Genomic DNA, 26,447 nt, shown 5'->3' on the forward strand with positions numbered 1-26,447 from the left:
AAGACTAACAATTGTAGGCTTGACTATTTCCATAAGACTAAGAATTATGGGTTTGACCAAACCTTATGAGGTCATCCCTTAGGTAAATAACCTTATGAGGTCATCGCTTAGGTAAATAAAGCAAGGCTATGGACCATAAAACCCTTATTACAAACGACTTAACTAAAACAACAAATGTGACTAGATGGGCAGACGACTTGAGCTTATAAAGCGTGCCCACGCCTTATAATGACTTTGCTACGGTGAATCAATTAAATGGCAGAAGACGTATCCTTATAAAGCGTGCCCGCACCTTATAACGTCTTTGCTGCGATGAAGCTGAATGAACTGCTCGAGCTCGTGTAACCAGTCCTAGTGGGACTTGAACCTTATCCGATGGCATAACTTGACTCGTATCACAGTTCCTTCGTTATCATTGTGAACTGAGCACAGTCGGAAGCAAAATCAAGAAACGTAGCACAATTCGGAGTGTAGAATAGAAGCGAGGGTTTTGGCCATAACTCAGGCTACACAGATCCGTTTGACCTGAAATTTTGTAGGCACAACAAAAACTTAAGAAGATAGAACTTTCATGTTTTGTAAAAACCCTGAATCAGTATGTAGCACAAAGAAAAACGTAGCCAAAGTTCAGTTTCTGGGCTGCCTTGTTTTCCGGTTTCGCATGTCGCAAACGCATGGTCCGTTGCTATGGTTCTCATGCAAGTTTTCTAACCAATTTCATACCAAATAAACACATATATACCAGCTCCTACATCTTACACAACTGATCCAATGATTCTTCATGAAATTCCACAAAAACTGTCCAAACACTAACCACAATTTCTAACCTAGCTTTATATATATCACTGAACCTAATCCAACCATTACTTAGCCAAACCCTATCCAACCAAACCCTAACCAAGCTAATACACCCTACCTTAACCTAGGGTTTCTTGATTCAAACCAGCCCTTGCTATCAACCAACCAAACAAATGAGACAAATCATCAAACATATCAATTGCAAGTTAAACAACACAAGATTAGAACTAAGTAACATGTGTATCATTAAACCCTAACTAGGGCATCCATAACCAAAAGTTTTGGAGCAATAAATCACCAATATAATCCACGGAAACATCTCACCATCACTTCATAAGCTATATTAAGGCTCAACAACAACCATACACTTCATTTCCAACCATCTCAACCATCATTAACCAAACTTAAACTTGCAAGAGCTTTCTTACCTTCAAACAAGGTTGATAAGGGTGAAAGCTACTACAACAAGCTCCCAAAGAGATTCCTCCAAACTCCAACTTCAAGATTGATGGACAAAAGTTGATGCACCAAAGAAATTTTTCTTCTCCTCTCAAGCTTCAAGTTTCGGCCCTCTCTCCCTCTTTCTCCTTTTGGTTTTAGTTTTGTTTATTTCTTATGATTATCTAGCAAATCCTATGGTGTATTATAAGTCAAAGCTTATGGAAGATATTTTCCACCTCAACCAATCACATAAAAGTTCACATTTTGCTTCTTAGCCCTTACACCTGCACTTTGTCTTTCTTACACTCTTGCCCATAAATATATGAAAAGCTTTCAATTAACTCCATAGGTTACAAACTTAATCTAATCTAAAACACTTAATCACACTTAATTCCTTTACTAATCATCCTCCTATAGTAATCGCCTATACTTAGTCATACCTTATCTCATATAAAAGCAAATAAACAACAACTTTCTTATCATGGAAAATATTAAGGGTTGTAAACCCAACTTAGAGTTCTCATAAACCATAACACTAGAGATTTTTTCCTTGTTTAGGGTTTTCTAACTTTTTAAACTCACTTAACCTATATAAAATGGATCAAATCTTATACTTACATGTACTAAAACACACACTAGCATAACTAACTTTAACTACAACTCGAAGTTGTGATTAATACAAAAACTAGGGTTTCAATCCTAACCCAAATTAGGGTTTTCTAATTAGCCCTAAAACCCAATTTTACCGCACAAATAATTCACCTCACTTACTATCAAACTTAAGGACTAATCGGGGTCTCACAGCCCAACTCTCACTGGCCAACCTTGGACTCGAGCCGATATGAGTTTGGTCGGACTCCTTGGTGAACCATGAGAAAACGTAAGCTCGACCTAGTAAGAGGTCTTACTTGGCATACTCGAGCTGTATCGCCTCAAACAAATGACAGGCGGGCCTGATGCAGACGTATGTAATGGTGAACGGAGACATGATAAGTGTGGTTCTACGGATTCTAACCTACCTGATTGACGGAGTGTCAACTCGTGGAGGTTCTTGATCTTGTAAGTGGAAAATAGCTCCTGAGAGCTCCTATATCCTTGAATTGTTTCTGTTTACTCTTCTTGCTCGAATTGTCATTTACTTGAATATTATTGTTTTACTCATCAATTGGGATTGTTACTTGGACAATGTGCTTGCATGTGTGTTCTTGGCCTCACGAGCAATCGCTCACCCCGTAAATTTGTTTTCTTTAATAGGAAATGACCTGGAGTGAAACTCGGAGAAACCCTCTGGATGTACTTGTGTATTAGGGTTTCGAATGCAATTGGTTAGATATTTTGGCTGTTGTATATTTTGGGATTTGATGTGTATTTTGGAAAATCCGATATAAGTATTGGATAATCACTGTATTTTGAACTAGTGGTATAAGACTTGGACAGTCGGTTATGGAAGCGACTTCTCTTTAGTAGGCTTGTATTAATTGTTATATATTGTTAAGTTTGAAAATTTCCGCACTTTCTTACTCTATCTTGTCGTGATGGCTAGTATTGTATTAAGATTGAATCGAATTGTCTTCAGTCTCGGCGAGAGCTGGACAGGCGTTCCACGGATACCCTTTGGTTTGCCTTAAGGAGAAGTGGGGGCGTCACACACGGTAGAGTTAAGTCCTAACTTGTGCATGTTTCCAGCTACTATTTTTTTTTTTACTTGAAGTTCTAGCATATTCCTGGTTAGTTGATTCTTATTTTATAGTATAAATAGGGTCTGAATTGTCCGTGTCAGTAGTGTTAGTAATCTCCATTATTTTCTTACTGTCGAACTGCAAGTTTTTTTTTTTGCAGATTTGAATCATAGTTGTCGGTTCACTTGGCAAATTTCTAGATTATTTCTGAGTCGTTTCTGGTTTTAATCCATTGCTTTGGAGTCAAGTTGTCGTTCTCAAGCTCTCTTCCTAATTGTCACATTGAAGAGGTTCAATTGGTAAGTTGATTACTCACTTGGAGAAAACTATAATTTCTTCAAGACAAGCTATTGAGTGCCTTGAGAATTATTGTGTGAGACTACTAGAGAGTTGAGTGAGATACACGAGCGTGAGTAGATACACGTGAGGGAGTGTGTGAGGCTACATACACTTGTTTCTCTTTTTTTACTAACAATTGCAGGTTACCTATACATGTCAAACGGAGGTGAATCATCATACTTTGACCCCAAACTTAACAACGATGATCTGATTGGACAATTTCAACGAATGTTGACCCAATCTTTGGAGGCGGTTCATGAAAGGATTAACCAATTAGCAAGTGCTCAAAGTCGCTCCAAATCTATTGGGGGAAAAAGAAGAGTATGACTCGAATAATGAAGATGAGGTAGTTGTTCAATGTCCCCGACATGAGACCAAGAAGTCCGATGACTCACTCAAGGGAGTAAAGATCAAAATACCATCCTTTGAAGGTAAATCAGACCTGAAGGAGTACTTGGAGTGGGAACAATGCCTTGAGATGGTATTTGATTGCCAAAGCTACACAAAGGAACAAAAGGTTAAGCTTTCTACCCTTAAATTCACTGATTACGCAATTGTATGGTGGGAGCAAGACAAGACTAGCCGTAGGAGGAATAGAGAGAGACAAATTAGCTCTTGGGATGAGTTGAAAACTATCATGAGAAGAGATTCGTGCCTAGTCACTACTACCACGATCTCCATCAAAAGTTACAAACCCTCACCTAGGGCAACGGGAGCATGGATGATTATTACAAAGAACTTGAGATTATCATGCTTCGTGCGGACATTGTTGAGGACCGTGAAGCTACCATGGCATGGTTCCTTATTGAGACCGGAATTGGTGGAGCTACAGACTTACGTGGATCTTCGAGAGTTAGTGGACAAAGCCTCCAAAATTGAGCAAAGGCAAAATAGGAGAGGTAGCTCATGCTACAACACAACTCCAACCACCACTTCATGGAGACCACACCAACTAAAGAAAGAGAAGAAGGACTCGGGTGCACCTTCTAAATTCACTCCTAAAACTAATGGTAACAAAGGGAGTCCAAAACCATCCAACGATGGTCCGAAACAACGTAACCGCAATATCAAGTGCTTCAAATGTCAAGGAGTTGGTCATATTTTCTCTCAATGCCCTAACTGGCATACTATGATCATCCTTGAAAGCGGTGAAATTGTGACGGATAATGAGAATGATTTTGCTAATATGCCACCGCTAATTCGAGAAAATGAGGATGAAGTGGAAGAGGTGGCAACCGATGATTGGATTGGATTCACTTTGGTAGCTAGGTGAGCTCTCACTGCTCATGTTGAAGTTGAGGATGCACAATAAGAAAATATATTTTACACTCGCTGCCATGTGAAGGAAAAGACGCGTAGCCTTATTATTGATGTGGGTAGTTGTACAAATGTCGCCAGTGCATTGATGGTGGAAAAGTTAGCTCTTCCAACTTTGCGACATCCTCAACCATATAAGCTACAATGGTTGAACGAGAATGGGGAAGTACGAGTCACCAAACAAGTGGTTGTTCCGTTTCACATTGGAAGGTACAAAGATTAAGTACTATGCGATGTAGTTCCAATGTATGCTTCACACATCTTGTTGGAAAGGCCATGGCAGTATGATAAGAAGACAAATCATGATGGTTTCACCAACAAGTACTCGTTCCTTCACAATAATCACAAGGTGATTCTTGTTCCAATGACCCCTCAACAAGTGCGGGAGGACCAAAAGAGATTACAGTGAGAACATGAAATGGATCTTGAATGCAAATCAAGAGAGAAAACCGAGGGCAAGAAACCAATGCCTAAGGCCAAGAATAACAAGCAAGTTGTAATGCATCATTCAGCCACTGAAGGAAGAAAAGAAAGGAATTTGTTAGTTAAAAATAAGAATGTTAGAAGAGTTTTACTTTCTAAAGAGCCTATTTATGTACTTTATTGTAGAGAACTATTCTTAGTGACTAACGAGTTTCTTGATCAATTACCTTTTAATGTTGTTTCCTTGTTACAGGAATATGAAGATGTCTTTCCGAAGGAGATACCTGGAGGATTACCACCTATTCGGGGAATTGAGCACCAAATTGACTTCATACCTGGTGTCTCCTTGCCTAGCAAGCCAGCTTATTATATGGGGCCCGAAGAAACAAAAGAGATACAAAGACGAGTTGATGAACTGTAAGACAAGGGATGGATCGGGAGAGTATGAGTTCTTGCGCGGTACCCGTTATTTTGGTTCCAAAGAAAGAAGAGACTTGGCGTATGTGTGAGGACCCAAAAATTTAATTATTTTAATCTCATATTACTGGCTTATTTAAATATTTATTCAGCCGTTTTGTCTGAATAATTTATTTCAACTCTTTTAAAACCATTTACATGAAACTATGCCTTACATATATTTTTAAAATGTTCTGTTAGCAAATTTAATTTCGGAAGCTCGTTTAGTGAGAAATAGCGAAAATATGTTTTTCGAGGTAGTATTTGATCTAAGAGTGCAGTGACCTTGGAGATTTGAGAACTCATGTGTTAGTCTTAAAATAGTTATTTTAATGATTAATTACCCTAGTATTAGTTACTTATATTATCGTTACAAGAATTTCTTTTAAGTTTCGCTTTATCGCGCGTGAATTGGAAGTTCACGTATATCGAGCCGGAACGGTTAAGTTGAGATTTAAGAAACTAATACTAGACCACTAAGAGTGAATAATTATAATGTTAAAGGAAGTACATTAGATGTTTAGTGCACAAGTAAAACAAATCCGAAAGAAAACGTACACGAAACGCGCGTGTGCGCGCACTATTCCTAGTTGAATTTTAGATAAATTTTGGCCACAAACCCTCAAGCTTCTCCAAGAAGTCTTACTCATCAGCTCTTTCTCTCTCTCCTCTCACCCAAGGCTGGCCGAACCTCCAAGGAAGAAGAAGAAGGAAAGCTCTTCACCATTTCACCTCCATTCTTGCACAAAATCCTTCACAAATCACCATCAACCTCAAAATCACTTGGGAATTCACTTAAGTTAGAAGAAGGACTTCATCTTGGCAGTTTTCTTGGGGCTTTAGTGATAAAAAATTTCTGGTTTCATTCAAAGCTAAGGAGGTAACCATTTATACTACCCAATCTTTCATTCTTAGCTTTAAAAAGTTTGATCTTGGCCTTAAAGCTTGTAGCTTCCTTATGGTTGTTGTTAGTTAGATTGGAATGGTTGATGTGGACTCTATGAATTCCCACCTTGATTGTATGGGCTGATATGATGAGATGATGCTTGATTTGAGTTGTTTACGTGTTAGTTAAGATGATTACGGTTGTGGAATCGAAGGAAAGTTGAAGGAAAATTTCGTAGGAAAGCTGACTGAAATCTGTCCTATTCTTGCCAAGGCTTTAATTTGAATTTTGATGCTCAAATGACCTTGAAACTGATGTATATATGCTGTCTATGGTGTGTAGAAAGTTTCTATCAAAAATTATTTGAATTGTTTGGATAAAAATTGAATTTTGGCAAGAACAAATCTGGAAATTCGTGTAACAGTGGTTCACTGGCAGTGTTCTTTGAACGAACATATCTCTCTGTCCGGACATCGAAATTGTGTGCTGTCAGTGGCATTCAAAACTAGACATCTATAGTTTTCTAACTGTGCATAATGCACCTTCTAATTCAAATTGAGTCATCTGTAGTAATTGATCAAATTCGGCTGCCCTGTTATGTTAGCCTATCCCGAGAGAAAGGTAGAAGCTGCAATTTGTGGCTCTGTTTTCTCTCATTTGCAAACTGAATTTCAAAATGATTTGTTCTGATGAAATGTAGCCTTATGATTATAGTTTCCAACACCACTGACTGTTCTCAATTCCAAGTTGTACGGAGTGAGATATGGTCCAATTTTCAAACAACGACAAAACTGGAAAACCCTCTTTTTGGCTAGCCGATTAAGTTGGTTGCTTGTGGGAGGTTTTATTTTGAAATTTTGATGTCAACTAACTATCAATTGCTTATGAAATGTTTCTTGGACCTTGGTTTCACAAATGGACCAAAATGGGACTGATTTCATGGTACAAAGCGTTTAAAAAAGAAAAGAAAACAAGAAGGCAGATTTACTTTGGAAAATTTCTTGAACTTTGATAGTTTTGTTAACACCTTCGCGTACAAGTTTTCAAATGAAATGATAGAGAATTAGCCCTCATATGGAAGTTGAATCGTAGCAATTTTGGTGTCATTCTAAGACTGTTTCAATATACAAATGATATGCTAAAGTTGTTCTTCAAATCTGGAAAATTGACGAACAGTCTTCATTTTTGGGCCAACTTTGAGCTGCTATATTTTGGCACTCAAAACTCCAAATTTAGTTTTATTTGTTGTGTTTGAAACTTTTTTTAGAACTCTTATTGTAGTACGAATTTTAGAGGCTAGTTCACTTTTTGTGAATTTTGACGAATTTTCAAAGTTTACCGAAAAACATGATCAAAACTGTCTTGTGTGCTTATATCAGCCGCTTTGAGCTGAAATTTGAATATCTTCTATTTAGAATCTTGGAAAGATGTCTTCTGGAAACTTTTAGCACTTGAACCAGGATTCCAATGGTATAAAGTTTTCCAATTTTGACCAACTGAGTGCAAGTTCTGATTTTTCTAAGTGAGGCATGCAAAACTAAAATTTTCCAATCCGATGGGAAATGAGTTTTTGGAAACTCTTCCCTATCCTTTGAGATTGATTGACCATTTTAAACTTGATTTCATGAAGGAAATCAATTTTTTCTTGTGTTATTAAACCCCACTTTTGAGTCTCAATTTACGAATAATTAAGGCTTTTTTTTCATGACATTTTCTTAGTATTGTACAAGTGTACAATCTTTCTTGTTAACAAGGCATTATAAGTGATAGTATGTTATAGTCAAGTATTATTTGTTCAGGCGCTCAAGGGGACCTTCAAAAGGATCTCGAAGCGGACGCTTAAGAGTTATTTGAGCACTTACTCCCTATTTTGATTGGTGAGTATCAAGTGCATGAATTGTTGGTAAATGCTTTAATTGTTAATTGAGTATTATGGAATTGTTGAGACAAGTGTGTACTTTATCGCAATCGTTCTCCCTTAAGTGATGCTACAATTGAATTGTGCTATATGAATTGCTATGTGAATTAAGTGAAGTGTTGCTATCACAAACCATATTTGTGTTGTGATGTCAAGTGGAGTGAACCTCCTCGACTTATGTGTATACTCATGGGGACGCCCTTGTCCTCTCTTTCTTTTAATTATGTGATACTTGTTACTGGAATACATATGATCGGTAATTGTTTATAAACATGTCTATCTCGTAAGTCCTGAGCGGATGCATGTACCACACCAATTTGGGTGGGAGGTGCCTCTCATACCATCTCAGTGATGTAATCGGTTCCCTGAGCGATACCATTTACCACACCAATTTGGGTGGGAGGTACCTCTCATGTCGACTCAAAACCCTAAACAAATAATTGATTCTCTGAGCGATAGTATGTACCACACCGATTCGGGTGGGAGGTACCTCTCATGTTGACTAAGTACCATAAACAATAGTAATCGATTCCCTAAGCGATAGTATGTATCACACCGATTCAGATAGGAGATACCTCTCATGTCGACTCAGAATCATAAACAAAGTATAAGTCGATTGGAGCGATGTCTCATCGACCACTGAGCGATAGTATATGCCACACCGATTCGAATGAGAGGTACCTCTCATGTCTACTCAGAACCATAAATGTATAATCGATTCCCTGAACGATAGTATGTATCAAACCGATTCGGGTGGGAGATATGTCTCATGTTGATTCAGAACCATAAATAAAGTATAAGTCGATTGAAGTGATGTCTCATCGACCACTGAGCAATAGTTGTACCACACCGATTCAGGTGGAAGGTACCTCTCATGTCTATTCAGAACCATAAACGTATAATCGATTCCCTGAGCGATAGCATGTACCACACCGATTCGGGTAGGAGGTACCTCTCATGTCTACTCAGAACCATTAATGGAGTAAGTGAAGTTCTATGGATTTAATTACCTACCCGGCTGATGGAGTGTCATCACGAGAAGATATTGGATTGAACTTTAGCAAAGCAAGTGGAAATTAGCTCTTGAGAGCTCCTGTACTCTCATTGAATGTGTTTAATTGAAAATTTTGAATTGCTTGAATGTTACAGATTTAATTCTTGTTTAAGTGCTATCACTATCTAAACTATGTGTTTTGCATGTTTTCTTGGCCTCACGAGCATTCACTCACCCTATTAGCTTTATTTGCCTTAACAGGGTCGGATTGCAAGTTGGGGAGAAAATCCGACTTGATCGTTTTTTATTAGAATCATGGGATGTAATTGACTAGTCGAATGATAATGACTGTATGTTTTGGGAATGTTGATGTACTCTTGAGACTTGAATGTTTATTTAAGAAAGTGACCTTTCTCTACTTGGACTTGTATTATCGGGTATTATCTTTAAGTTTGGATTTGAATTGTACCAAGTTCTGGCGAGAGCTAGGCAAATGTCCCGCTGATATCCTTTGGTTCACCTTAGGGAGAAGTGGTGGTGTCATAGTATATGCATGGATTGTAGAGCTGTCAATGCCATAACTTTAAAGTATCATCACCCCATACCTCATTTGGATGACATGTTAGATGAGCGACATGGTGTGAGGACTCGAAATTCTCTTTTACTGGCCTATCTATTTATTTATTTATTCATTTGCCCCAATTAATTTATTTCATTCATTTTAATTGCATTTGCATTGTACAACATTTAATTTTTTTTTAAAAAAACACATTTGCTCTTAAACTTAATTTTTCTGTCGCCCAATTAGTGAAATTTGAGAAATCACGCTTTTCAAGGAATATGTGGTCTGAGACTGCAGTGGTTTTGGAGAGTTAAGGATGATCAATTGTAAACTAAAAAAGTTAATTGAGGGATTAGAGGTGAGTGACTTGAGTTAAGCTCAATTAGGAGTATTAATGAACCACTATTCAAATGTTGATTTTTGCACCATAAAAGTTGGCTTTATGTCACTTCTCTCTTTCACCATTTCACGCAACACCCACTCTCTTCCTCTCCATGGCCGAACCTCCCCTCTCCCTTGGCCAAGAAAAACTTCATCTTCTTCCTCTCAATTTTGCTCACTAATCTTGCTCCCAACCTTGCTCACACCTTGGATCATCTTCAAACTTGGTAGAAGACTTGATGGAGGGAAGATTCTTGGAGGTTTAGTGCTTGGTTTCTTGAGATCTTGCTTGCTGTACTGGGAAGAAGGTAACCTCTCCAACCTCCAATTTTTCTTTCATCCATTCGCTAAATTTTAGCTAGGTAAACTTGGGGTTGTTGAAGGGTTCTATGAACCTTGACATTAGGTAGCTGTTTTGAGGATTTTCTTGCTTTTTTGACTTGCTCTTAGAAAGATGTCTTGAGGGATGATATGTTTGATTTGGTTGATTGATCATGTGATATAGCATGGATTCTTGACTTGCTTCATGGCTTGATTTTACGTCTTTACTAGCTTGCAAGGTTATGGCTTTGTTGGTTAATATTGACTTGCTTTGTTGGTTGTTTTGGTGGCATGAAAAGTGAGTTATAATGCTTGAATCTTGGTGGAAAAATTTTAGTTTTAGCACCTTCCTTGTTGACCGAAAAATACAAGAGAAATTTTAGTTTTTCAAGGCCACTAGTTGGTTGAATATTGTGGCTAAAAATTTCAGTTTTGAGCCCCCCTCTTTGGATGAAAATGGTGCTAAAAATTTTTTATTTTAGTGACCTTCTTTGTAACTTAAAATCTTAGCCAAAAATTGGTTTTTGGTGAAGCCTCGTTGGCCGAGACTTTGAGGACAAAATTTCAGGTTTTAGAGCTTCATTTTAACTCCAACCATGTACTAAAATTTCTGGTTTTAAAAGCCCCAAATTTAGCTCCAACTTGGAGCTCAAAAATTCTGGTTTTGGGGCTATACTCATGGCCGAAAGTTGAGCAGAAAATTTTAGTTTTTGGAGCCTCTTCTTGAGCTAAAATCTTGCTAAAACGATGGCCTTAGATGCATCTTGATCTGAGCAATTAAGCTGGCTTTAAACGAAAGGAAAAGAGAAAGGTTTTACAAGTAGGTTTGCTGGAATTTTCATGTTTCAGGTTTCAAAAACCAGCTTTTAAAAAACTGTTGTATCTTGCTGTAGAAAAATCCAAATTAAGTTCTGTTTGTTGCGTCTCAAACTACACTTGAAGTTCTTTCAGTGGTATAAATTTTAGGGGTTAGTTTGATTCCTATGAATTTTGATAAATTTTCAAAATTCACAGAAATTCAAGACTGTTTTGCCCTATTTTTACTGCAGCAGCAATTTGGAACTAAAATTTGACTAGTGTTTTATTTGAATCTGGTAGAAGTAGCTTCTAGAGAGTTTTAGTTCATTGAGTCTATTTTCCAACGGCATAATATTTGTGATTTTTGGACTTATGGAACTCAAGTTATGATTTTAAAAGAATGTTACAAAAACTGAAATTCTCCTTATAAAGTGACAAGCTCAAAAGTGGCTTGGAAACATTTTCTGGGTTTCAAGTCTAACCTTTTTGATTATTTGTACCCGATTTCATACTTGAAAAATGAATTTCACCGAGCACATGAGATTTTTCTTGACTTGGATCGGAAAGCTTGATTGTTTGAAAGTTGGCCAAGCTTCAAATGAAACTAGTTTGTTTCCTTTGGCTCCGAAGTAAGTTTTTTCACCTCCTTGTCTTATATGTGACGCCCCGAAAGAATGAGTACGCAAACCCGAAAAATTTTCTAATTTTCTAGGGTTTATTTTATTTAATCGCCCGCCTTTTCTACATTTTCTTTATTAGAAAAATTTCCCAGATAAAGTTTATGAGCAAAGATAGTTTTAAAATGATTTTTCTAGTATCGGTTAGTTTTTGAGAAATTAAGAGCGTATTTTGAACGTGGGACCCGCAAGTGCGGTAAATGCATTATATTTTTGACAACTTGTTGGAATTTTGTATTAAGTGATATTATTTTACAACGTGTTAAGATATTTGAATTAGAGAGACAAAAAGATAAGTTTTAAACCTAAAGGGTGACAAGTGTCACCTTCTTATTCAACCTTGACTTTGACCATTATTTCTTACCATTACTAATACTCAATTTTGACCCAAAAAGCACCTAAATTTCTGCAAGCTTGGCCGAACCTCTTGGAGCAAAAATACAAGAAGAAAGCCTTCAACTCCAACTCCATTTCTTGCTCAATCTTGTGAATCAACCGTTAAACTTTCAAATTCCTCCACAAAAGTCACTTGTTTAGGAAGATTGAAGGTAGTGGTGGAGTGATTAGAGAAGGCAAAGGACTAAGCCATCAACTTTCTTGATATTTCAAGGTTCATGTCTAGCAATCCTTTCATTGTTCTTGATTATGCTAAATTAGTGACTTGTGATGGCTAAAGAGATGGTTTGATGGATTATATCTTGATTTTGGTTGAATTGGTGAAGTTTTATAATTATTGGGAATTTTTCTGTTTTCATATGGATATGATTATGGGGTCATGTATAATGATTGGAAATGATGTTTAAGGACTCTATAAGGTGGAAAAAGTGGTCAATTGCAATCAATTTCTGATTTGGAAGAAATTTCAGAAAATTAGGTTTTGTGAAGGAACATTCTGCCTGAATTTGTAGCTCATAGATAGAGGCCGAATTGGCCTTGGCTTAAAACATGAAAGTTGTAGGAAATGACATTTTAGAGGTACCTACAAAATTTCAGGTCAATCGGAGTAGTGTAGAATGAGAAAAGTCGAAATTACTATTGCTGTTCTGGTTTTACCCGAATGTAAGAATTGCGCCTGTAATTGGTTGTTTTGGCTGGAATTGCTTCCGAATTGGTTGTTGAGGCCTTCTGATGAAATTTATCCCTGTTTCTTAGCTTTCAGCTGGTTTTGGAATTTCTGGATTTGGACTTGGAGAGCCTGAGTTATGATGTTTCCGCTAGAATACGTTTTGGTGAATCTGTTTTACATTTTTGGTGTAGTATCTTGCATTTATGACCTGGTTACACTCGAAACTGGGTTGAGTGACCTTCTGCAATATTGTAACCCTGTCTCTTAGCTTCGAAACGGTGGGTCTTGCACCTTCATCCAACAATCGTAGTGCCTTTGGTACCATTACCGCAAAATGACGTCAAAACTGTTTTTCTGGTTTTGAGCTTAACTTTCATTTCTGGACTTTTCCCTAGCTTGAATTGTACTCGTACTACTTGAAGCTTATTGAACGGTTATTGAATGAACTTATTTGTGTGACTTTGGGACTGGCTGAGGAAATAATGAAGCCTTGATGGCTGGGAAAGTAAGCAAATTTAGGGGAAGTGATGTCCGAACTTTGAAAGGACTTGATTGCATTGAGTTTGTGATCTAAGACTTGGATTTGAGCAAGGCAATGATATAGGATGGATGGTTTCTGAGCCATAGAGGTGAGTGACCTCAAACTATTTCTAAAGTTATTTATGAATCGTTTCCTGCATTATTTACTTTTGAACTGTTTCCACAGTTACTTTTGAACCGTTTTCTTGCATTAGTTACCTTTAAACTGTTTCCAAAGTTACTTTTGAACTGTTTTCTTGCATATCATGCGTGCTTGCATATGAGTGCTCCTTGTTGCTGTATTCCTTGATTTATTGGCTTGTTATTATTGATTGATAATGTGTTAAGTGCTTTCAATGATTGTTAAAACGAGTTTTCTAGGCGAGTGTGTACTTTATCGCACTCGACCTAAATAAATACGAAATTTTCAATGATTAATGATTAAATGCTAGTTACGCATGAATGTAAGCCGTTTGGCTGAACTGGCCACTGCCCTTTGTTACCGATCGACTCGAGCCAGAAGCGGACTCGGTCGGGCGATAGGGTGACCCTGGGTGAATTTGGTATACTCGAGTATTACCTTGTAGTCCGGCTACGTCCGGATGGGTGGAGTCCGGCCAATGGTCGGATGGGTGGAGTCCGGTCAACGTCCGGAAAAGGGGATGAACGAACAAAAGGATGAACGAGGGATTCTACGTACAAAAAAAAAATGTATTTTCAAACGATTGGAGGTATAACGGGGAATGTCAGGGGAACGAACGAACAAACGAATAGCTCCATGTGAGCCCGTATCCTTTTAATGAATGTTACTATCGCTTTCCATTGTAAATGTTCCTTGAATTATTGATACTCCATTTTAATGTATTGTAAATGTTGTAATTGTTTCTGGACTTATCATTTGATTTATGACATCATTGAAATGAACTATTGTGAAACCGATTTGATTACTGATTTTATTGGTTACTTGCTAAGCTTCTAGCTCACCCCAAAAATATTTTATTCCCCTCCACAGGGCTCGTGGCGAAGGAAGGCTTGTTGTGCTTGTGCACGTGGTTGGATGGCCTATATCTTGTACAGTTTGGATTTGGAATTCCTCCTGTATAATAGCTGGTATCAAGGATCAGAGTGGAATCATTTTATGTATAGTTGGGAATTAGTTTCCGCTGCATTTGTGATATGTAATTATTGGAGAGTTGATGTAAAATTTGAGATTTATATTGCATTTTGTTTTAGGTTTGTAGTGAGTGAGTCCCGGCGAGAGCTGGGCAGGCGGCCCGCCGAACCCTGGGGTACGCCTTAGGGGGAGGTGGGGGTCGTCACATTATACCCTCAGTTTCCGTGAAAATGAACCCTAAATTGAGCATTTTAACTAAAGTAATTCTTGAGGAATTTCACTAGGTTCATAATTAAAACTTGGTGCTTTTAGCTCCAATATTTACTATGAAATAAGTGACGCTTTTAATGGATTTTGACTTCATAAATTTAGAAAACATGAACGCTCATTTATATTCTAAAATTTGTGAAAAGGATTAGAAGTTTTTAGGATATGAAAATATTTTTTTTCCTTCCTCAATTTTTGTGTCAAAAAAATTAAGTATTGTACTTCTCTTTTGAAATCGAAAGTCCTTGTCACGACTTTACTCGAAAATGGAATTTTTGAGTCCTCCTTGAGTATTATTTAAGTGATTAATTAAGAAAGTTTCTCTTTTAATTTGACTTGAGGTTGAGGCTCTTGAATGTGGGTAGCAAAGGGATTTTTTAAAATTAGCCTTAGTCGAATACCTATGTAATCGTGATTGTGCATGTCTTAGTTGATCACGTGGACACTGAGGAGCTCATTTGACCTCTTGCTTTTGCTCTCGCTTTGCTCTTGACTTTGGTGAGTGTCAAGTGCATGTTTCATGTTACTTTGATTGAAATGATACTTGTACAAGTGCTATGTGATTCTTGTGATTTGTAAACTTGTCAAGACGAGGGTATACTTTATCGTGCTCGTCCTCTCCCTCTTGAATACTCGCTACTTGTTATATGAATTTGTATGACTTGCACTTGTACTCAAATATGCTTTTATCTCATGAGCATTGAGTGGCAGCATGTATCACATCTTGTTCGGGTGGGAGGTACCTCTCATACCGACTCAGTGCTATGATCGATTCTAAATCGATTAGAGCGTTGTCTCATCGATCAATTATATTTGTGGAGACACCCAACCCATTGGCTAATCTCATAACTCGAGTAGGCAAGGGATTGGTCGAGAAGCTTGGTGAACCATGGGAAATTTTATAGTTTGATCTTTTGAGATCTTGCTTGGCATGTTCGAATAGTATTTTCACCTAGTGCTTGTTGGGTTCCAGATTCAAGAACGTGATATGGTGGATGGAGGAAGTAAGTGGAGCTTTACGGACATGTTGCTACTTGAGTTGACGAAAGGTCAACCAAATATGGCTTGAACCGGCCGTGACGTGAGAATAGGTCCTGAGAGCTCCTGTATCCTTTCTACTTGTGTTTTACTTCTTACTCGCTCACTTATATAAAATTCATGTTAAGTCGCTTTTAAGTGTGCTATTTGATTTTGTTCGTGCTACTTGCTTACTTGCTTGATTTTCTTGATCTCACTAAGTGTTGGCTCACCCTAAGTTGTTATTCCTTAACAGATTTTGGAAGTGGAAGTTGGGAAACTCTAGACTAGCGATTTTTGGTTGAAGCCATAAACCTCTTGTATGACATTTGAGACAATTGAAGTGCAAATTTTGTTATATTTGGAATTGTGAATTGTAATAGTAAATGGTAGCTTTAGAAGAATTTGACTTGTATATTCGAAGTAGTCCTTTACTTCTAAGTCTATGGTTGACTTGTGAATCTCTATTAAGTTAGAATGAGTGCGTGAGTGCTAACGAGAGTTGGGCAGACGCACCGCTGATACCCTAAGGCTCGTCCTAGGGAAAGATGGAGGTGTCACACATGGTGCTATTATTTTCACAAAAATTGATCTTAAAAGTGGCTATCATCAAATTTGAATGAAAGAGAGTGATGAATGGAAAATCGCATTTAAAACTAAGTATGGTCTATATGAGTGGTTAGTTATGCCTTTCAGTTTGACTGATGCTCCTAGTACTTTCATGTATTTAATGAATCATGTACTTAGACCATTCTTAGGAAAATTTGTAGTCCTTCATTTTGATGACATCTTCATTTATAGTAAGAGTTTAAATGAACATCTTGAACATTTGCGTGTTGTCCTTGATGTCTTGAGAAAAGATCGCTTATATGCTAATCTTAAAATGTGTGTGTTTTGCACAAGAGAACTTGTTTTCCTTGGATATGTTGTTAGTGAATAGGGAATTCGAGTAGATGAAAGCAAAATCAAGACTATAAATGAGTGACCGTTGCCTAAGAATATTGGGGAGGTAAGGAGCTTCCATGGATTGGCGAGTTTTTATCGGAAATTTGTTCAGGATTTCAGCTCTATCACTGCACCTTTAACGGCCATTATCAAAAAGGATGAGAAATTCCAATTGGGCGAGGCTTAAGATAAGGCGTTCTAACTTCTTAAACACAAGCTCACACATGCACCTGTACTTTCTTTGCCTAACTTTGGTAAAACCTTAAAATTGAGTATGATGCTTCAGCTATAGGGATTAGGGTCGTTCTAACTCAAGAAGGAAGGCCAATCGCTTATTTTAGTGAGAAATTAAATGGTGCTACCCTGAATTACTCAACATATGACAAAGGGTTGCGTGCATTGGTGCGCGCCTTGGAGATCTGGTAACACTATTTGCAGTCTAAAGAATTCGTCATTCACACTGACCATGAGTCGCTTAAGCATCTGAGAGCTCAACACAAATTGAGTAAGCGACATACAAGGTGGATCACCTTTATAGAGACATTTCCATACGTGATCAAGTATAAGTCGGGGAAAGTAAACGTCGTTGTTGATGCTCTATCTCAATGGTATTCCTTACTTGCTTTACTTGATGCAAAATTACTTGGGTTTGACCTACTTAAAGAGTTATATGAGACTGGCCATGACTTTGTTAGCATCTACAAGTCATGTACACATGTTGGTCAAGGTAAGTTTTTCATTCATAATGAATTTTTGTCCTACCTTGACAAATTATGTATTCCAAGTTGTTTAATTCGAGAGTTACTAACTCAAGAGACTTGTGGAGGAGGTTTAATGGGACATTTCGGTGTCACCAAAACATTATCTATTTGGCAGGAGATTTCTTCTAGCCAAAAATGAAAAGGGATGTTGAAAGAATTGTCTCGCGATGCACCATAAGCCATTGAGCTAAGTCCAAACTTCAACCTTTTGGTTTGTATACCTTTTACCTATTCCTCACTTACCTTGGGTTGATATTTCTATGGACTTTGTTCTAGGCTTACCCAGGTCTAAAAAGGGTCATGATAGTGTCTTTGTTATGGTTGATCGTTTCTCGAAAATGGCTCATTTTATTCCTTGCCATAAAACGAACGATACTACTCATGTTGCTGATTTATTCTTTTGCAAAATAGTTCGTTTACATAGGGTTCTTAGAACTATAGTATCGGGTAGAGATGTAAAATTCCTTAGTTATTTCTGGATAACGTTATAGGGAAAATTGGGTACTAAATTGTTGTTTTCTACATCAATTCACCCCAAACTGATAGCCAAACTAAGGTTGTTAACCACACTTTATCCACTCTCTTGAGAGTCATCATTAAAAAGAACTTAAAGTCTTGGAAAGAATGTTTACCATATGTTGAATTTGCTTACAACCATACTGTTCATAGTGCTACTCTATTTTCACTATTTGAAGTTGTTTACGATTTTAATCCCTTGACCCCTTTAGTTTTAACTGGTTTGCCTTTGTCTAAGCTTGCTAACTTGGATGGTGCTACAAAGGCTGCGGTCATAAAGGCTTTGCATGAAAAGGTAAGAGCAAACATTGAAACTCAAACAACTCAATATCTCCATTACACTAATAAAGAAAGGCGTCGCACAGTGTTTGAACCTGGCAATTGGGTTTGGTTACACTTGCACAAAAAGAGATTCCCTGATCAACGTCAAAGTAAGCTAAGCCCACGAGGAGATGGACCTTTTCGATTTCTTGAGCGGATTAATGATAATGCCTACAAGCTCGAGTTACCTGGTGAGTATGGTATGAGTGCCACCTTTAACATTGCTGATTTAAGTCCTTATTTTGCAGAAGATGAGATCGCTTTGGGGACAAATCGCTTGCAAGAGGAGGGGAATGATGCGGCCGATGGTCCAACATTGCAAGTTGAGCAAGTGAAGGTTCCATTGGGTCCGATCACACGTGCATGAGCTAAAACTTTGAATGAAGAATTGGAAGTGTTAATTAAAGCTGTTCAAGAGAAAGTTGGTGTTCCTAAGGTGATTGAAAGCTTGGGCGATGTAGAGCTGGTTAATTTGATCAAGGTTGATGATGCGTCGGATCCCTAGAGTTTGCTAAGCAAATGGAGCAGCTCGGACCAGCTTTACGCCCATTAGTTTACTTGAGATTTTTCATGTGTTTGGTAGTTGTTATGCAATAAAAATCATGTCCATGATCTCTTGTCGAGATGGACTATGATTCGCAGTTAAATGGTTAAGTAGTTAGTTCCATTAGCTTGATTAAACAATCATGGTCAGATTTGTTATTAGTTGGCCAAAGGGTTAAGCCTAGTTCTGGTTTCCAAGTCGGGTTAGATTTCTTATTAGTAGTTGCCTATAAGAAGGCTTGCGTTCTCTTGTTAAAAAAAAAAAACCAGATTACTATCAATAAAAATTTGAGAACAATTCTCTTGGCTTCTTGAGGCTACTTTGAATATCTTAGAGTGAAGATCTAAGAGTTCAATTCGACTTATCAATCAAGGACCGCACTTGATTGTGGCGTCTACTACCTATACCAAGGTTTTTTGTCCACGTAAACAACGGGTTGAGGTCTTCCGCTGTGTTTTCGTTATTCCTGTCAAACTTTGATATCAAATCTAGATCCTTGGGCTTGATTTGTTATGGGTGTCATCACAAGGTTGGCGGGGTTCATATCAGGTTTGCTAAGCCTATGATATCCCTATGGATTTGAGTCGCAGAAAAGATTGAGTAGCACTTTGAAGAGCTTGCAAGAGTTGCTAGAGCATTAGCCACTACATTCACCACCCGAAAAGTGTGGGTGAAGACAAAATGCTTGCCAAGGGCTATGTCTTTGATGCAAGAAATGGACCGCCATAACTTCCAAGGAACTTGAGTTTTACCTAGCAACATCAGCGCCAGGGTCTTTGAATCTGTTTCAACTTCCACATGGTTCAAACCGCACTCCGAACAAAGCTGTACCCCTTCAAGGAGGGCCAAGGACTCTGCCTCCATATTTGACCTAATCCCAAAAAATATTGTGAATCCAAACAAGACATTTCCAAAAAAGTCTCAAACTACACCACCCCCATCTAAATAATCAAGGTTGCCTAAGAACAATCCATTCACATTTAGCTTTACATAGTCGGTAGCCGAATATCTCCATAGAATCGAGATTGGAACTTTAGGGTTAGGCTTGGATAAACAGGACACCAACCCTAAATTAAATAGCATTGAATCCTCACTCATAGCTTGGACAAAGGGAAATGCTTGCAAAATGGACAAGACCGACAGTTGAATCTGCCGACAAACCACTATTATAGAATAAAATATTCCTAGCCTTCGAAATCTCCCAACAAATGATAGACGGTAAAATTAAGATCAACACCCCCTTGGCCGAGTTAAACGAAGCATAGGACCACCAATGTTGCAACCGTAGCAAAATACTAGTTCATAAATTTGCAAGGGCCTAAAGACTGCAGGAAAAAAAACTCCCAAACGACCACTGCGAATCGACAATATGATAACACATGGTCTTGTGTTTCCTATTTTGACAGAAAAGGCATTTCAAAGGAAGCTGGAAACCAAACTTTCGCAATGCTTCAAAAAATGGCAGATACCTGTTCAACATTTTTCACATGAAGATGGAGATCTTGCAAGGGAGTCCGCGATTCCAAATTAATTTTATGGACCCTAGACTCGCTCACGTACCCCACGTTGCTTCATATGTAGAGGAGATAGAAAAGTTCCCTGAGGATGTAAGAGTCCAGACCCGCTTTCTCTCTTGAAAATCCAGATCTTCTGAGAAGCGATCCACTATATCTTGTGCAGAGAGCATCCGCCTCCAAACTTTAGAAGAGATACGTCTTGCATGGGCAAAGCCATACTTGGACTGCATAAAGCTAGCCCACAAGGAATTTGAGTTCCGAGACCTCCACCATAGCTTGTAGCTAAATGCCATTTGCACTCACTAAAACTCCGCAAGCCTAGCCCATTCTCAACTATAGGATAACATAGGTCCCTCCAGCGCCTAGGTCCTACCTCTGATTCTCCCCAGAAGAAATCCGCTATGATTTTGTCGAACTGCTTAAGCACAGCCTTTGGGGGATCCATCGCTGCCAACACATGCAAAGGAATAGAAGAGAGAATATGCGGAATTAGGATTAAGCGTCCACCTTGCGAGAAGAGCTTCTTCTTCCATCCCGCAACTTTTACAACAAACTTTTCAACTAGATACTGCAAATATTCCCTCTTTTGATACCCATTATAGAGGTTGCAATCCAGATACATCAATGGAAATGAGCCATGTCTGAAACCAGTGATATGTTGTATGGTACGGATATGAACGGCACCGCATCGCTTAAGGGTTATAAAAGAACTTTTCTGCTTGTTCATTTTTTTGCCCTGAGCCATTCTGAAAAGAGTCCAAGAATGTCATCAAGTTCTTGATGGAATGCCGATCACCCCTTGTGAAAATGACCACGTCGTCAGCAAAGGAGAGATGTGTAACATGTAAATAGCCCTGCAGCAAAGTGAAAGGAACTACGTTGCCCTCCAGCACCAGCCTATTTCAACCTCTGCTAAAAGCTTCGAAAAGAAGGATAAACAAAATAGAAAATAGGGGATCCCCTTGTTTGAGCCCCCAAGATGCCTAGAAAAAATCCCTTGATCTATCATTCACCAGAACAGAGAACCAACTCTAGGAGAGGTTATTGGTGATGAGCCTAATAAAACTAGGGTGAAACCAAACTTCCCTAGCAACAATTCTAGAAACAACCACGAAATCCTATCAAACGCCTTCATCATTTCTAATTTGAATATGCAATTATGCCCCCCACGCTCTCTTGTTGATGGACCCCACAAGCTCTTGTGCAAGAAGCACATTTTCAAATATGTCCCGCCTTGGGATGAAAGCGGACAGCTCTTGTGAGACAAGTTCGACAAAAATTCTGGCAATCTGTAAGCTAGCACCTTTGTAAAGATTTTGTTGACAAATGTGCACAAGCTAATTGGCCGAAAGTCCGCAAATGATGATGGATTTGCTTTCTTTGGGAGCAAAGCCATAAGGGTGCTGGAAATACCCTTTGGGATCCAGCCATAAAATCCCTAGTTGCTTGCAAAATATCTTCCGCGACAATGTTCCAACAATGAGTAAAGAAAATTTTGAAAAAGCCATCCAAACTCGGGGCACTATTGCCGTCGACTTCAAACACAACTCGTTTCACTTCTTCTAGAGTAACCACCCCTAACAACTGCCTATTTTGTTCCGCGGACACAAGGATGGGGATGTGCTAGATTAGCTCCTTAGGATTTCTACATTCTTGACTATTAGCAGATCTTTGAAAAAACTTATGGCCGTAGCTGCAATTTGCTTTTCATCTTCGACCCATGAACTAGTTCTATCCTTAATTCTGTGGATCGTGAGTATAGCTCTTTTGTCCCTAACCGAGGCATGAAAAAATACTTATATTATACTTTAAAGTCTGAAATTCTTTTCGATGTATTTAATCAGTGAATCAATAATAATTCAATTAGAAAGTACAAGGCCGAAATCTTATAAATTACAAAATAGCCACTGAAGTTTAGGTTAATTATGATTGGATAACTAAAGTATTTCGGAAACAAAAATTCCTTTGTGGCTCAAAAGTTTTGGAGTTGGACCAGTTTCAAATTAAATAATCTTTCTGCTTAAACTGAAAACAAGTTGTTTTAAAAATGACACAATTATAATAAGTATAATTTGATCAAATCCAGTGTGTCTTTTAATAAAGTCAACCTTATTATAAAGGTTCCTTTTAACCTAAATGAATCCAAGGACTCTTTTAATAACACAAATAAAAATTGTTGATCCAATATAAAAATAAATAAGGCTTATTCTTTGGTGGGCTTAACTCTAGATCAAACTCCAAATTCAAGTTCGACCCAATCCAATGCAAGCCATTTCTACAAACATAAATAAATATATAAATAAGTTAAATAATTAATTAAATTAATAAGTAGATAAATAAATGAATAACATTTACTTTAAGAACAATCAAATTAAGAAACTTTCTAAAATGGGGACACCCTCTAAAAAGCGAAACTATCTAAATTAGCCAACTTTTCAAAGCAAAAAATCTTTTATTTTAGGAAACTATATAAGTACATTTTAGAGAATGTCCAAACATGTTTCTTTTCGGGTTATTTAACATAGAAATAAGCACTTTAAAAACAAGACATATGAACTAATTAGGATGTATATGTCAATGGTTATAAGTTTGGAGCGAATTCACGGATACGTTAAGAATCTCTTCAATCGAGCAGATTGAGATAGGTGGTGTTTACCTCTCTGTATTTTCAAAATATTAAATGTGAATTTTTTTCAAGTAAAGGCTTTATTTTGATATATGAAGAAATGGATCATGTATGCCTATTTAAAATGTTTTGCCATCCTATGAAATTACGAAACAAGTGGCATAATTTCATGAAATGAAAAAAATATGCATGTGACAAGTGAAATGATTTTATGTTATGAAAAACTCTAAACAGTCATGAAATAAATAGTAGGGACTATAATCCTAGTATGTTATGTTATGTTAGTCATGGGAGTCGGTATAGAGCCTTGTCGATTGACTTATGTTATGTTATATGGCCAAGAGGTTTACGCGAAACCTCTTGGTCATCCTCCTAGAAAGGGCTTAGTCTCTAGCCTGAGTACTTAGAAGCCGAATATGTGATGTCCCCACTTCTCCTAAGGGCGAACCCAAGGGTATCCGCGGGATGCCTGCTCAACTCTCGCTAGGACTCGAGACAATTCCAATTCAAACTTAAAGTCTAATACTAACAATGAAAGTCAGAGTAAAGATACGAAGTCATTTCCATACCTAAATATTCAATCTTACATCACAATTCAAACTTAGAATCACTTTCCCCAAAATATACAACATCCAAAAGTGTCTAATCGATTACAATCAAAACACTAATAGAAAAGTGCCTCAAGTTGGCATTTCCTTAACTTCTTCCATTCCGGTTCCTATTAAGGAAAACAAACTAATGGGATGAGCCAATACTCAATGAGGCCAAGAAAGTCATGCAAGCACGTAGTTCAAGTATCAATAATATTTATGCCATAAATAAAGTGATAAAGTCAAGTAATTCATAATTAACAATTTAAACACACTTGAGTAGGATACAAGAGCTCTCAGGAGCTAATTTCCACATGCTTTGCCAATACTCGATCCACTACCTCCACAAGTTGACACTCCGTCAACCGGGTAGGTTTTGAAGTCCGTAGAAACTCCACTTACTACCTCCAGCCAACATTCCACCCTCTCAGATCCGTAACCAAACACGCACGAAAAAGGCGATACTCGACGAGTATGCCCAACAAGACTTCAAAAGATCAAGTTTGTTTTGTTATTCTCTTGGTTTATCAAGTTTCTCGACCAAACCCATGCCAGCTCGAGTTGCAAGAGTGGTCAAGAGAATTGGACGTCCCCATAAGTCGAAGAGGTTCACTCCACTCGACAACACGACACGCACGACAACACGACATGCACACGTAAACAAGTATATTTTGCCGACGAGATTCACTCCAATCAATTTTGAAAATCAAGTTTAATGTAAGTAAAGGAGAGCGAGTGCGATAAAATACACACTCATCTCACCAAGTGATATTCACGTATATAAGCAGATAAATCAAGTAAACACAACAAGTCATGTACTTGATACTCACATATTCAAAATAAGTAAGCAAACAAAGCTTTAGGTGTCCGCACCGAGATTCCCTTCGAAATCTCCTTGAGCACCTAGACAATTAATAAATATTTCTCACTTGCAATCACGTATTAATCAAGAAAGAAGACACACTTAATTTGACTAGTTGATATCTTAAACACGAACCTTAACCACTCAAAACAAAGGTTCAAAGGTGAGGATTTATTAACATAAGAAAAACTGATTTCCTTCATGAAATCGAGTTTAAAACGATCAATCATTATCAAAGAGTAGAGAAAAGTTTCCAAAAACTCATTTCTCATCAAGTTCGAAAATTTCAGTTTTAAGGAGCAATTTTTGAAAAATCATATCTTGCACTCCTTAGGTCCAAAATTGGAAAATTTTATACCGTTGGCATCTTGTTTCAAAGTACTAAAAGTTATTAGAAGACACTTTTCCAAGATTCAAAATGGAAGACATTCAAGTTTCAGCTTAAAGTGGCTGATTCGCACTACAAGACAGTTTCAGTCCTAGTTTTCGGCAAACTTTGAAAATTCGGAAAAATTCACAGAAAGTGAACTAGCCTTTGAAATTTGTAACTCAATTAGAATTCCAACCAAGGTTTAAAACACAACAAACAGAACTAAAATCAGAGTTTTGAACATTGAGATATAGCAGCTCAAAGTTAGTCGCATTTTATAAACTGTTCAGTCATTTTCCAGATTTGAAAGGCTATTTTTGAAGTATTATTTGGCCATCGAATGGGCATTAAAAATACACCAAATTTGTACATTAAATCTTCCATATATGAACTATATCTCTACCAAATTTCAAGCAAAAACTCACTTGGGAAGGCAGCTAACAAAACGACTGAAATTTGTGAAATTTTCAAAACAAATCTGCCAACTCAAGCTTCTCTTTCCTTTTCAAATACTTTGTATCATGAAATCAGCCAATTTTTGGGTCATTTGTGAAACCAAGGTCCAAAAAACATTTCATAAGCAATTGTTAGTTGTTTGATGTGAGGCCCCAGTTCGTTCTACGTTGATATATTCATTAATTGGGCGGTAACGTTTGGTTTTGGGAGTATTTCGAAAACCCTAAGTAGGGATTAAGATTTAAACCCTAAGTTCCGGTTAAGATTGAAAACCCGTTTTCCTACATTTTCTTTATTAGAAAATTCCCCAGATAATTTTTATTGAGTAACTAGAGTTTTTAGATGATTTTTCTAGTATTAGTTAGTTTTTGAGAAATTAAGAACGTATATCGGACGTGGGACCCACTAGTGCGAAAAGTTCGGAAAAATTCGGCCGATTAGGTTAAGTTTCGGATACTGTGTAAAATTTACCGGGTGTTAAGAGATAAGTAGAGGTTGCAATTTGGATTGATATGAGAGAGAAAAGTTAGGTAGATATTTAATAAAAGGTGACAAGTGTCACCATAAGATTTAATCTTACCATAAGACCACTATTCACCTTTTTCTATTTTGACCAAATAAATCACCAAAAATAACCAAAAATTCCTCATTCTTTTCTCCCTCTTGGCCGACTCTCTCTCCAAGCAAAAGAAGAAAAAACCTCTCTCAATTCCTTGCTCTAATCTTGCCCAAATCAACAACTTAACCGTTTAATCTTGAACTTACTCCATAAAACCTCTCCTATTAGTGTTAGTAAGTTGTTTAGTGAAGCTTTTTCGAAGAGCTAAGGTGACCAACATCTTCCTCTCTCTTGTTTCTTGGTAAGTGAGGCTTGAAACACCCTACTACACCTAATGATGCTTATGTTATGCTTATTGGTGATTCAAGTGCTGAAATTTCTGGTTTTTATCTTGGTTTGGAGTGATT

At 37.6% G+C, this 26,447-nt stretch overlaps 1 protein-coding gene across 1 annotated transcript; it reads left to right on the forward strand.

The window, feature by feature from the left end:
• The first annotated feature begins 3,735 nt into the window (after positions 1–3,735).
• Positions 3,736–18,883, forward strand: LOC140008770 (uncharacterized). The gene is made up of 4 exons (XM_072053642.1): positions 3,736–4,518; positions 5,251–5,403; positions 17,357–17,645; positions 18,375–18,883. The coding sequence occupies exons 1-4, from the start codon at positions 3,736–3,738 to the stop codon at positions 18,881–18,883; spliced, it is 1,734 nt and encodes a 577-aa protein (XP_071909743.1).
• Positions 18,884–26,447: the final 7,564 nt, after the last annotated feature.

This window comes from Coffea arabica, chromosome 6c (assembly GCF_036785885.1).
Source record: "Coffea arabica cultivar ET-39 chromosome 6c, Coffea Arabica ET-39 HiFi, whole genome shotgun sequence".
In the NCBI taxonomy this organism is placed as follows: domain Eukaryota; kingdom Viridiplantae; phylum Streptophyta; class Magnoliopsida; order Gentianales; family Rubiaceae; genus Coffea; species Coffea arabica.

Coding starts and splice junctions, on each gene's coding strand:
- LOC140008770 (XM_072053642.1), top strand. CDS start 3,736: ATGGTATTTGATTGCCAAAGCTACACAAAGGAACAAAAGGTTAAGCTT. Junction 4,519..5,250: donor ATTGGATTGGATTCACTTTG/GTAGCTAGGTGA, acceptor TCCTTGTTACAG/GAATATGAAGATGTCTTTCC. Junction 5,404..17,356: donor CAAAAGAGATACAAAGACGA/GTTGATGAACTG, acceptor CACTATTTGCAG/TCTAAAGAATTCGTCATTCA.